At 44.7% G+C, this 14,411-nt stretch overlaps 1 protein-coding gene across 1 annotated transcript in view; it reads right to left on the reverse strand.

Annotated features, from left to right (window-relative positions):
- Positions 1–14,411, reverse strand: part of gpd2 (glycerol-3-phosphate dehydrogenase 2 (mitochondrial)) — a 34,269-nt gene that overhangs the window by 8,522 nt on the left and 11,336 nt on the right. The window contains exons 5-10 of the mRNA XM_061066944.1: positions 6,658–6,767; positions 5,750–5,758; positions 4,276–4,447; positions 2,870–2,994; positions 2,689–2,786; positions 2,267–2,430 (exon numbers count right to left, since the gene is read on the reverse strand). Coding sequence (XP_060922927.1) covers positions 2,267–2,430; positions 2,689–2,786; positions 2,870–2,994; positions 4,276–4,447; positions 5,750–5,758; positions 6,658–6,759 — 670 coding nt within the window. The 5' untranslated portion in view covers positions 6,760–6,767. The remainder of the gene's footprint in view (positions 1–2,266; positions 2,431–2,688; positions 2,787–2,869; positions 2,995–4,275; positions 4,448–5,749; positions 5,759–6,657; positions 6,768–14,411) is intronic.

The raw sequence follows: 14,411 nt of genomic DNA on the forward strand, positions 1-14,411 counted from the left end.
CATTAAGGACAAACTCTTAAGCCGCGTCTCAGGGGCCTATAGTGCACTACCCCCCCTCCTCCAAAAAACACATTTTTCTAAAGGCCATTATGACCATAATGTTATATTAAAATGTTATGTTGAAAAATGTGGGATGCACTAGTCTACCTGTTTGAACTGCAAATATGCCCATTGAAAATTATAAAATTTTATTACAATACAAATACATAAATTGTTTGAAGAGACCTTTGGACTCAACACTACCAATAATCAAACTTGACTTAGAGGAAGTAAAAGTCGGAACAAGGTCGTGTTGCCTTTTTTTGTGTGTTTTTGAACGATGACAAACCGGAATGAAAACAAGCCAAAATTAAATAGGAGTAACGAGGCTATTTTTTAAATGTAAGGAGTAGAAAGTACAGATATTTGTGTGAAAATGTAAGAAGTAGAAGTAAAAAGTCTCCAGTAAAGTATAGATACCCAACATTTCTACTTAAGTAAGGTAACAAAGTATTTTTACTTCGTTACTTGACACCTCTGGTTTCTGAATAATAAAACAGGATCATATTAATTCAGTCTTAGTTTAAATAATAAAGCGTTGATTCAGTCCAGACCGGTGCTGTACCACATGATGCTTCTACCTCAGGGGTCAGGGGTCAGGGGTCAGGATATTACCAACACCTCAGTAATGCACCGACACTGAACCACATGAAGCCGAGCAGCTCACTCAGAGAGCACGGGTGAGTGAGGCCACACACTCGCTCCCCTGTGTCTGAGAATAAAAGATGCTGCTGCTGGTGGCGGTAACCAAGACAGCGGGAGGAAGTGGCTGCTGCTCAGCCCGTCCGACCGCCGCCGCCGCTCACCGCCAGGAGAGAAGGTCAGATTTCCAAATGTCACGGGCGTGATTGTTCCAGACGGCATAATTGGAGAAAAGACGCCCCAGCCCTCCACCATCCCGGCCCCGTCTGCCCCCTCGGAGCAGGTGGCGCTGGAGGAGGAAATCAAACATGTGCTGCTTCGCACTAAGGAAACGCTCTTTCCTGTTTTTTCCAGCCGGCAGCAAATCCACTTATATCGGAGATAAAAACCTCCAGTTTGAATATAAATGCAGGAAAAGGTGCATTTACAAATAACACAAGTTTATTGGCTTAATAAAATTACACAATATTTGGTTGTAGCGGTGTATTTCTGCTTTTCTTGTCAAATTTCAAGCTTCAATCACAAACAACATCTGAGGAATTGTTGTTTAAACATCGGCCAAAATATTAGAGATCAGTCAAATCCACATCAGCCTCGCTCTCGTCTTATCGGTTGTTCTTAACTGTGAGATACAATAAACAGTAAAATCCTCAAAACTAAAACACAAGCTCTTTGGTGTGAGACGACACACACACACACACACACACACACACACACACACACACACACACACACACACACACACACACACACACACACACACACACACACACACACACACACACACACACACACACACACACACACACACACACACACACACACACACACACACACACACACACCACCCGCAGACACAGTTGTTCTTTGCGGTGGCGGCGAGGAGACGGCGCCCGAGGGACGAGAATCTCCTCACACTCAGCATATGTATGATTCTGCTCCGCACCCCCCCGGCGAACACGCAACCTTTACTTCCCCGGGGCGGGGGGGCTTCCCACCGGCCTGTCAACACGTTCTGTCAGGGACCAGTGGACATGTGGACGCCTCGGGCAGGAGTCACATCAGAGGGACGTCTCTAATCCTTCACTTTCTCTAACAGGACACGTTGTTCACGGTGCAGATTCCTCCTTTTAGGAATTTAAGATTTTCAGGTTTGCACTTTTAAAGTCAGGTCCTTGACGTCCACTGAGTTTTCTCACAAACGTAAAGGTCAAATCAAAAAGAAAACAGTTGCTCCTCTTGAACACTGGTCTTTTCTGTTCGGGTGTTATTTATTTTACTTGTTGGCTTTTAGCCGAGTCACAGCATAACAATTTGAAACTTGGGTACAGGGATTTGATATTTAAAAAGTTGTCACTTTCAGCACAAAAAGGCTCAAGAACATTTAGCTCTACTTTAAAATCATCTGTTTCCTTTCCAGTCGTCGGCAGCGAGAAGAGAAAACAGTGAAAAGAACAGAAGCAGCAGCACTGACCCGCCTGTCTCCTTTCAGTGTTTACAGAAAATAAAGCGAACGCGCTCCTGTTAGATTTACTCTCCAAACACGCTCGTGTCTCTGTGAACATTCACGAAGCCGCTGACTCACCGTCGTAGTAGACGATGGCTCCCACCAGCTTGTCCTTCTTCAGCATGGGGAAGTTCTCCAGGGCCTTGGTCTTGCTGAGGACGTAGCTGCTCTTCAGGCAGTGGATCCCGGCCACCAGGTCGTACATCTTGATCCCGGCCCAGTAGTAAGGCAGCTTCCACCACCTTGGAAAGGATCATTTGCTCTTTTAGACATCATTCAAAGTCTTGTCCTCGTGTCCTGAGCTCACTTATATTCATTCTGTGGACTAAGGAGGTAAAGTGAGTCGTCCACTAAGTAGAGGGGGGGTTGTATAATCCTCAGCTAGTCAGGCCACAGGTGACATGTCCTTGGGCAGGTTGCAGAGCCTCAGTGTGTGATAGGAAAAGCTAACAGTGAGTGGACGATAAGACTGGAACCTTCTACCAGAGTCTGACACTCACTTGTAAACAGGGAGCATGATGGGTAGTGGCGCCGACAGGTGAGGGGCGATCTCCAGAAGGTTGGCTCGCTCATGAAGGGCCTCCTTCACCATCATGTACTGATGAGACGTAAGAAACGAGATGACGCAACAGCGGCAACAAGGCGAGGATGAAGAGGAGAAATGAAAAGAGGAAGAGGAACCTGTTCGTAGTCCAGCTGCATGATGGCCTTCTGCAGGTAGCGCACGCCGCCGTGGATCAGCTTGGTGCTGCGGCTGCTCGTCCCAGCGGAGAAGTCGTTCCTCTCCACCAGGGCGGTCTTCAGGTCTGAGGAACATCGTGTGAGATGAGTCGCCGCACTTTCAGAATTAGTTTAAAAGTTTCTACTTGTTATAAATCTTCTTCTGCAGTGAAGTTATTTATATCAACCGAGCAGAACTTGTCTAAATCGAGGAAAAGAACAAGAGAAGCTGCACTGATTAGGGTTGCAAAGGGGCGGAAAGTTTCCGGTAAATTTACAGAAACTTTCCGGAAACTTTCCATGGGAAGTTTAGCTCGGGAATTTTGGGAATTTTGAAAAAATAAATAAATACACAATTTAAATGCTGAGCAATAAAAACATCCTTCAAAACTCTATTTTAAAGATGTATGGAACGTTGAGTTTCAACCCTCCACTGTGCATTCTTCCATCACATGCACAGATAACTCCCAGCATGCTTCACTCTACAGCAGGGCTACTGAGGCCTGCTGTAGAGTGAAGGACTAGTCAGGTAAGTTTCCATGATATTACTGGGGAAAATATATTATCATGCTGATTGAGGATTGTTCATCTGTTCATCTAGACTATTTCCATTCATTTATCCATCAATTGTAAAATATGTTTACAGACGATTCCAATTGTTTGGCTAACTATTAATATCTCTGGCATTGCATTAGTGTTTTTTTACAAACTTGTTTCTCATCTTATTCTACAGAACAATGCCACGTGCACTCTCTCATGTGTGGAGACATTTCACCCCATCCAATGTAGAAGGAAAGGCTGTGTACATTAGCAAATACTGTGCAAAGACCTATGTTAAGAATGACACAACCATGCAGAAGCATATAGTCAAGTGCCCAAAGTTTCCTCAGGGCTCAAATCAGCCTATGACACAACAAAATGTTTATATTTATGTCTGTGTATGACAAGGTAAATACAGTTAGTATAAATTACCCACAACATTTACAGTTTATTCCCGTTAATTCCCGTATATCCCCGTTAATTCCCATGGAAAGTTTCCAACTTTGAATATTCCCGGAATTTTGCAACCCTAGCACTGATACACAAATGTTTTATGTGTTAAGAAAAATGTGCAGCAAGCTAAACAGGGGAGAGGGAGAATATCATAAATCCCAGTACTATAAACTGTGTCAGTGTGGAACTATCAAACCATCAGGTGTATTTGCAGTGACGACCTTTGCTCTTCCGAGCGAGACCATTATAAACCGCCACCAGCCGGCCGGGCCTCTCCCTCCACGGGGACAATTACAGACTTGAAACCTGTTGGGTCCCCGGGGGGGGGGGGGGTGGCAGTGTAAAGCAGTCAGAGCAGCCGGCGGTGAGCTTACTGCGTGTGACAGCGTCTAAGGCACATCCTGCCCCCGTGGCCCCGCCTCCGATCACCAGCACGTCAAACTCCTCGGTGGTTTGCAGCGCCGCGAGCTGCGCCGCCCGCGAGGGAAGCTCGTGGGCGAAGGGCGCCTTCAGCTCCGCCTCCGCCGCCACGTGGGACATCCGAGTCTGGAGACCGGAACGCACAATGAGCACACAGCCTCTCACAACTTCAGAGTTAATAGATTTCTATGTTAGTTTCTATGTTGAGATCTATTTAAACATAAAGCAACACTTGCAGTTTGAAACATTCTAAGCACGCTGCATGCACTGGACTGTGAGATGGGCCGATGCATCGTTCTGAATCATGATGACATTAGTGTGAGGATGCATCTGCTTGTAATGGATGGAAAAGGATGTGTGAACAAAACCATAACGACTGGAAATACATCCACTGGTATCACGATGAGTGAAGAGCAGCCTGAAAAATATAAGTGATCAAATCGTCTGTATCTGATGTTAGAGCCGATCAATATATCTATCAATCAGGAATCAGCTGATAGGAACCTTTCACAGAATTAACAATAGAGAACTTCAATGGTTTAATTTCCTAATTCAACTGTTATATTTGTGTTTTCTTTTTTAACCGTATCATTAAACCTCGATTACATTTACTAAGGGTTTGATAACTTTGCTGATTTATCCCTTTACATATAAATATTCAATCTCAAACTGATTTTCTGAAGCTGTTCTTCACCGAGTGTTAGGAAATAACTGTGCTTATGATATCTCGTTGTTCCCTTTACTTCACAAGTGTTGCTACAAACAGTAAAAACATATAGTGGTTGCGGTTAGAAGCAAAGCAGATTGTGCTACGGGTTCCTACGACCTGCTGCTGCAGCGTGCACATCTCTAACCCACCGGACCACTCCCACTCCAGGCTCTGGACGTCATTACAGCCCATTGTCTGACTATCAGGATGATTCCCTTTACAGAAATCATCACACCTACGAGGGGAACACACAGCTCCTCCGATACGAGGACGTGAATCACACCTGTGATGAGATATTTATTCATTTCTCAGATGAATGATTGATTGCATCGAGCTGCTTTGAGGCGAACGCGCTGATTTGACTTGCAAATGGCCGTAGGCGTTTGTAATTGAGGCTCCGCGGCCGCAAACAAGGAGATGATATAATCATTGTCAATTTTTTGATGATGCACACAGACAAACATCGGCACAGAATTAAGCCCCGGCATTGCCCCCCCTATTCCCGTAATCAGGTTAGGACATTGAACGGCACAGCAAAGCTCATGCTAACAGCCAATCGGCCGCTGCCTTGCAAACTTCTTCAAGCCACAGGCCTTCGCTACAGGAGACAAGACGGACATTCCTCTCAGCAGCATTGCAATTACTGGGATCAGGCGCATGCATGATTATCAACTATTGTGAAATAATCAGATTTCATCAGGGTCGACTTCTTTGCTTACCAATCCAGGCTTTGGTGGAGAGGGACGACATTATCGCGCCGGGACACAAAACAGAGTTCACATTAGGTTGTACAGTCAAATAAAGTCTGGCATGTAGTTGAGCGGCATGTTCTAAAAACAGGCCTGTGTGAGGTCAGAGGTCAGGGGACGAACAGCTGCTGGGCGGTTATTTATAATGAAGATGATCCGTGGCTCGGTTTGGAGACTCGACCGGACGACAAACGTTGGGTTTCTAACGTCCGACCTCGACTTCAACCCCTCGACAAACACTCGATCTGTTATTCTCTATCACCGGAGGTTTTATCGTCAATATTCAAGAGTAAAAGAGTTTCGGAGAACAACAAGTTCCCGGAGGATGTCATTTAAGACGTGAGCTTTAGAGTCGCGGTGACTTTCAGCCAGAGCTAGGTTAGATCTCTCAGGTCTTTATGCTAAGCTATGCTAGCCACAGTGTTTTCCACACCGACTCAACCTTTGACTATTTGTTCAACCCCACAAACCTCTCCAATTAAAAGTTTGATAATCAAGACAAACTCGTCGGACATGTACACAAGTAGAAGAAAAATCATTCGGATGCGAAAAACCTGAGAAGAAAATACATTGAGTTTTAAGTTATTCATTGTTTCTAAGCAGATCAGGACCCAGTGCACGTGGCCTCGTGCACAGCAATCTGTAAAGAATAATACAAATACAAAAAGGAACAGAAACCTTCAGGGCAAAAGCAAACACATTCCAAAAAACTAGAGAGGACTTGTCGTGCTCCTCCCTCCTGGAACCAGGAAGGGCACAGCCAGGTTTCATAAACTCATAACTCAACTCTGGCAAACTGAAATCATGCAAGAAGTAAAAAGAAGCAAAGATGTGGTGGAATGATCACACAAGCTCCAGGGCGGCTTCCTCCATCTTACCTTCATCTTCCTGTACTCGATTAACTGCGAGAGGCCGAAGAAGGTGGCGGCCGCCCCCCCGCCGATGATGGCCGTCCGCTTCAGAGCCTTCCTGTACGCCATGGTTGGCGCTGGGGGGGTAAAGTGCAGAGAGGAGACAGAGCGGGGACACTCGGGTTAGAAGGCTTTGAGTTGACAGGTGAAGCAGGCAAGTTAAAGAGAGGGAGTCGAGTGTGGGTGGAGGGGGGGGAGGGGGGGAGGATCCAAGACGCTGCAACACCATAACAACGGTTCACATGGGGATCACGCCGACAGGAAGCTGGTGTCGGATTATAGCACCAGTCATAACTTAGAGACAAACCTATAACCTGTTACACCACAACCAGAGGTGTCAAAAGTATTCACATTCATTACTCAAGTAGAAGTATAGATACTAGGGTTTAAAAATACTTTTGTGGAAGTTGAAGTATCAACTCAAGCTTTTTACTTAAGTAAAAGTGTAAAAGTACTGGTTTCAAAACTACTTTAAGTATAGAAGTAAAAGTAATGTAAGGGAAAAAAAAATTCCATTAAGGACAAACTCTTAAGCCGCGTCTCAGGGGCCTATAGTGCACTACCCCCCCTCCTCCAAAAAACACATTTTTCTAAAGGCCATTATGACCATAATGTTATATTAAAATGTTATGTTGAAAAATGTGGGATGCACTAGTCTACCTGTTTGAACTGCAAATATGCCCATTGAAAATTATAACATTTTATTACAATACAAATACATATATTGTTTGAAGAGACCTTTGGACTCAACACTACCAATAATCAAACAAGTCGTAACAAGGTCGTGTTGCCTTTTTTTGTGTGTTTTTGAACGATGACAAACCGGAATGAAAACAAGCCAAAATTAAATAGGAGTAACGAGGCTATTTTTTAAATTCAAGGAGTAGAAAGTAAAGATATTTGCGTGAAAATGTAAGAAGTAGAAGTAAAAAGTCATCTGAAAAATAAATACTCCAGTAAAGTATAGATACCCAACATTTCTACTTAAGTAAGGTAACAAAGTATTTTTACTTTGTTACTTGACACCTCTGACCACAACTTAATCATACAGCTGCAGCTTCCACCTGTGTCCCTGTCCTGTCGTGATGAAGTTTTTAAAGAAGTAAATAAAGATGAGGACACCTCACTCCCTCTGGTTAAACGCATTTGTTTTCAGTTTTGACATTAAAAACACTACATGATCAGACAGTTCGATTCGTGGAAATCACTAAGTGACAGATGACTCGATACTGGGAAGGATTGTTGATGAAGGCGTCTGCGCTTTGATAATTAACTGTTGTGTGAGATGCAGTGAGAGTCGGTGATAAATGACTAATTACACAGATGACATTTAGTTTTCACATAAGGACACTTTAAAATATTCCTGCAGAGAGTCCCTGCAGGAAGTACCATATTTAGAGCTGATTAATCAATTAGCCGATTGAGACGTGATCAATTAACAACTCATTTAATTGGTCATTTGGACGAACAAACTTTCTCTTGTTCGTCAGATGTGAGGATTTGCAGCTTTTCTGTCACGTAGGAGAGTAAATTTACAGTAAAAAGACGTCATGTCTGACTTTATAAAACTTTTGACCTTTAATTCTAAACAGATTTATAGACCAAACAATAGATTCTTAAAAATGACTTCATTGAACAATCCACTGATTGTTTAAAACCCAGATTCACTTACTTTAAGAGTAAAGTTAATCTAATATAAAGACTGTGACTGAAAACAGAGAAACTTACAGCTTCAACTCATTTAATCAGATTCTGCAACTCGACGCCAAACAGCCGATAAAAATCTGAATTATAAAAAACAGCGTATTCCCAGTTTAGTATAAGCACCAGTTACAGCGTCTCTATATGAGCCTGTGTTGCGTAAGGAGCCGAACATGACACCAGGTTGAGGCCTCCACTCCCCCCCCCCCCAGAGACACGCCCCCAAATATCTGCATTCATACAGTGATGCACGTGTAAGGAGTCGACCCACGCTGAGCAGATTCTTCTGTTCAACTCAGCAACAGATGGCACAAAGGTCAACAAGCAGTTTGGTCTGAATAATTATTACACAGACGTCATAACACGAGAGATTTGCACCAAACATCTGCGCATTACTGCCAATTTCTGACCAATTTAAAATTAAACAAATTCACTTAAAACCACCAGAAAATATATAAGTTTCAGGTATTTTAAATGTAGAATTAAATAAGTAAATATACCTATATACTTATAAGAGTTTAATATCATATCTCATTCACTCATCTCATCATCTGTGCCACTGTACCCGAGTCAAACACGTTTCTCTACAGATAATATGAAAGGTGTGTATTATGTACATACCCTCAGTATTTCCTGGCTGTATTTATCATTGTGTTGTGTTAGAGTATTTCTACGTCCTTTTCATACTTTAACGTCCTGAATCTCCTCAGTGTGGCCTCAGGGACGTTTCCTATCTTAAAGCAGGTCACATTTAAGCCTATTATTCCTGTTTCTCGTCTACATCTGGAAACCTCTGGACTCCGGAGCCTGTGCATTGTCCTCCTGAACACAACACAACACACCACAACACAACACAACACAACACAACACAACACAAACCCACTCAGCCACAGGCCTCACGTGCTCACACCCTTTCACCGGCTGCTCTTTACCAAACCCTGCAAAGAACAAATATGACAATAATCAGCCCCGAGCCACCTGGGGACAGGAATCTGCTGAGGCTGCAGTTCAGAAGATCAACCACTGGGGCTGGGGTGCCCCCCCTTCACCCTCCTCTTCCTCATGAGGAAGCTGGGGTTCCCTTCCTTCACCCTCCTCTTCCTCATGATGAAGCAGGGCTGCCCCTCCTTCACCCTCCTCTTCCTCATGAGGAAGCTGGGGTGCCCTTCCTTCACCCTCCTCTTCCTCATAATGCAGCTGGGGTGCCCCTTTCACCCTCCTCTTCCTCATGATGAAGCTGGGCTGCCCCTTTCACCCTCCTCTTCCTCATGATGAAGCTGGGCTGCCCTTCCTTCACCCTCCTCTTCCTCATGATGAAGCAGGGGTACCCCTCCTTCACCCTCCTCTTCTTCCTGATGAAGCTGGGCTGCCCCTTTCACCCTCCTCTTCCTCATGATGAAGCTGGGCTTCCCCTTTCACCCTCCTCTTCCTCATGATGAAGCTGGGGTGCCCTTCCTTCACCCTCCTCTTCCTCATAATGCAGCTGGGGTTCCCCTCCTTCACCCTCATGAGGAAGCTGGGGTTCCCCTTTTACCCTCCTCTTCCTCAAGATGAAGCAGGGCTGCCCCTTTACCCTCCTCTTCCTCATGATGAAGCTGGGGTGCCCCTCCTTCACCCTCCTCTTCCTCATGAGGAAGCAGGGGTTCCCCTCCTTCACCCTCCTCTTCCTCATGATGAAGCAGGGCTGCCCCTCCTTCACCCTCCTCTTCCTCATGAGGAAGCTGGGGTTCCCTTCCTTCACCCTCCTCTTCCTCATGATGAAGCTGGGGTGCCCCTTTCACCCTCCTCTTCCTCATGATGAAGCTGGGGTGCCCCTCCTTCACCCTCATCTTCCTCATGAGGAAGCAGGGCTGCCCCTTTCACCCTCCTCTTCCTCATGAGGAAGCAGGGCTGCCCCCTTCATCCTCCTGTTCCTCATGAGGAAGCAGGGCTGCCCCTTTCACCCTCCTCTTCCTCATGAGGAAGCTGGGCTGCCCCCTTCATCCTCCTCTTCCTCATAATGCAGCTGGGGTGCCCTTCCTTCACCCTCATCTTCCTCATGAAGAAGCTGGGCTGCCCCTCCTTCACCCTCCTCTTCCTCATGATGAAGCTGGGGTTCTTATCCTTCACCCTCCTCTTCCTCATGAAGAAGCCGTGTTGTGTGTCAGCACCGTGTTGTGTGTCAGCACCGTGTTGTGTGTTAGAACCGTGTTGTGTGTCAGCACCGTGTAGTGTGTTAGCACCGTGTTGTCACAGTGGATTAGCTTCGTGCTAACAGAGGAGGAAACACCCCCCGGACCGGAAGCGATGGAGGACGTCAGGTTCACCTCCCGTGTCCTTCCCTGACACGGAGCTGGTCGCTACGTCACACACATCCACCCACACACTTCCGGGTTCTTTCCGGTTAACCCTCGGAACAGACACACGTTCACACAGCGACAGGAAGCGGGCGGAAGTCACTTACAGGTTCGTGGAGGTGAAGCTGAGCAGGACTCACGACATCAGCTGTTGATCAACTTCTGTGTATCTGACAGCGACAACCAGGAAGTGCACACCTAGGGGCGTGGCTCCGCCCGCAGCCAATCAGAGGGCGGCGCTGGGCCGAGCTCGACCAATCGTGTTCGAGGCGACGTAAGGGGAGGGCGGGGCTGCACAACGGTGGTGTTCTTCCTTCTTCCTTCTCCTTCCTCCTCCTCCCTCCATCTTTCCTCATTCCTCCTTCTTCCTCCTACTTCTTCATTCTACCTCCTCCTCCTATTTTCTCCATCTTCTTCCTTCTTCCTCCTCCCTCCATCTTTCTCCTCCTCCTTCCTCCATCTTTCTCTTTATTCCTCCTCCCTCCATCTTCCTCCATCTTCCTCCTACTTCCTCCTTCTCCTTCCTCCATCTTCCTCCTTATTCCTTCTCCCTCCTCCCTCCATCTTTCCTCATTCCTCCTCCTTCTTCCTTCTCCTTCTTACTTCTTCATTCTCCTTCCTCCTCCTATTTCCTCCATCTTCTTCCTTCTTCCCCCTCCCTCCATCTTCCTCCTCCTCCTTCCTCCATCTTTCTCCTTATTCCTCCTCCCTCCATCTTCCTCCATCTTCCTCCTTAATCCTAATCCTTCCTCCTCCCTCCATCTTCCTCCTTCTTCCTCCTCCTTATTCCTTATCCTTCCTCCTCCTCCCTACATCTTCCTCCTCCTTCTCCTTCCTTCATCCTCTTCCTTCTTCCTCCCCGACCTCCATCCTACCTCTTCACACCTCCTCCCTCCATCTCCTCTCCTCCTTCCTTTCCTCCTCATCTCCTTCTTGCTCCTCCATCTCCATCCCTCTCCACATGCTCCTCCACCTCAATCCTCCTCCTCCTCCTTCCTCCTTCCCCCTCCCCATCCTCCTCTTCCTCCTCCAGGACAATCATAAAGGTTGAGGGGCCACCAGCTGTCGTTTGCTTGTCAGTCATGGTTGGATTAATGAGCGGATCTGATGGACACAAGCCAAAAGGATTTTACTCAGTTTTACGTGTAAAATCACACGCTACAAGAAACATTAAAAACTACTGAGTTACACAAAACGACTACAAACATGCAAAATGAGCACAAAGAGAAGATGCACAATGAAACAAATCAACCCAAAGAGACACAAAATGGACACAAACAAATCAAAATGACGCTGAATACACAGAAAAAGACCAAAGACAAACCCACAGGGACGTCAACAGCACACAAAAGGAGAAAAAAATATCCCAAATGCTTGATGACCCTGGAGACACAAAACAACCAGAATCCCCACAAAAAGATAAACAACCACAAAGAGATCAGTCATAACGACAAGGTCACATGGATCAACTACAAAGAAACAAAATGGCCAAAGTATGGAGAGAAAATTACCTCAAAGAAAAGCAAAATACCACAAAGAGATGATGATTAAAATACACGACCAGAAAAACATAAAACCACACAACTATAATGAGACTTTAAAACAACCAGTAAGAGACACACAATGTCCACACAGAGGTGGAGACACACCAATGGAGACACAACATCAGAGGTGTCAAGTAACGGTAATACTTTGTTACCTTACTTAAGTAGAAATGTTGGGTATTACTGGAGTATTTATTTTTCAGACGACATTTTACTTCTACTTCTTACATTTTCACACAAATATCTGTACTTTCTACTCCTTACATTTAAAAAATAGCCTCGTTACTCCTATTTCATTTTGGCTTGTTTTCATTCCGGTTTGTCATCGTTCAAAAACACACAAAAAAAGGCAACACGACCTTGTTACGACTTTTACTTCCTCTAAGTCAAGTTTGATTATTGGTAGTGTTGAGTCCAAAGGTCTCTTCCAACAATATATGTATTTACATTGTAATAAAATTTTATATAATTTTCAATGGGCATATTTGCAGTTCAAACAGGTAGACTAGTGCATCCCACATTTTTCAACATAACATTTTAATATAACATTATAGTCATAATGGCCTTTAGATAAATGTGTTTTTTGGAGGAGGGGGTAGGAGGTAGTTTTGAAACCAGTACTTTTACACTTTTACTTAAGTAAAAAGCTCGAGTTGATACTTCAATTTCTACAAAAGTATTTTTAAACCCTAGTATCTATACTCCTACTTGAGTAATGAATGTGAATACTTTTGACACCTCTGCACAACACAACAACAGAACGATGCAAACGCACAACCTGACCACAGAATGTGTAGCCTCCTCCTCATCTGGCTCTTGACTCACAGACACTGGGACCTTTCACTGGTCTGAGCCCAGAGGCTGAGCAGCGTGAAACAATCTGACATTTTCAAATGCAGAAAAATGTTGCTTTTTTAAGATAAAAGAAAAGATGAATCTGATTCTGATCAGTGAAAAACTTCCCTTTAAGATTCAAAGCACAACACACATCCTTACACAACATGATATAATAGATTTACACGTTATTAAACGGCAATTGAACAGCTATATGTTGCAAACTGCAGAGAAGTGGGTCACAAGCATCATTTCCAAATTACATTAACTGGTTTCGTAGACCTGCACCAGGCTGGGAAGACTGAATCTGCAAAAAAGATGCGAAAAATATCCTGGAGACACAAAACAACCAGAATCCCCACAAAAAGATAAACAACAACCACAAAGAGATCAGTAATAACTACAAGGTCACATGGCTCAACTACAAAGACACAAAATGGCCAAAGTATGGAGAGAAAAGCAAATACTACGAATAGATGAAAAATGATTAAAATACACGACCACCAAAACATAAAACCACACAATGAGACTTTAAAAAGACCAGTAAGAGACACACAATGTCCACACAGAGGTGGAGCCACAACACCACAATAGAACGACGCAAACGCACAACCTGACCACAGAATGTGTAGCCTCCTCCTCATCTGGCTCTTGACTCACAGACACTGGGACCTTTCACTGGTCTGAGCCCAGAGGCTGAGCAGCGTGAAGCAATCTGACATTTTCGCTGTTTTCTACCAAAGATAAAAGAAAAGATGAATCTGATTCTGATCAGTGAAAAACTTCCCTTTAAGATTCAAAGCACAACACACATCCTTACACATGATATAATAGATTTACACGTTATTAAACGGCAATTTAACAGCTATATGACGCAAACTGCAGAGAAGTGGGTCACAAGCATTATTTCCAAATTACATGAACTGGTTTCTGTGCCCCCCCTTCCTCCTCCTGTGGCTTGTGCGTAACGGGGTTTGGCACCGCGTAAACAAAAGCACATTGTGGGTGTGAGTCTGCAGCAGAGCTGGAGCAGGGAAGAGGGAGTTTCACACGTCCAGCTCCAGAGGAGAGATGGGATCATTATCACTGCTCTGCTGCACTGGACGGAGCTTTAAGGTACTTTCTGATTATTAATGCATCACAATAACAGCTTCGGTTCAGTCTGAATCCTGCCAGTGACGCTCTGGTGTGGTTTTTTTTTAATTTTGTTTCCAGAAATCAAATCCTGCAGGAAACAGGCTCCTCTGAAACATAAGACGATTCAAGTCTTCAGGTAATAAATAATTACATTACATTCTTTAAGCAT

Source organism: Limanda limanda, chromosome 23 (genome assembly GCF_963576545.1).
Source record: "Limanda limanda chromosome 23, fLimLim1.1, whole genome shotgun sequence".
NCBI classification, from domain to species: domain Eukaryota; kingdom Metazoa; phylum Chordata; class Actinopteri; order Pleuronectiformes; family Pleuronectidae; genus Limanda; species Limanda limanda.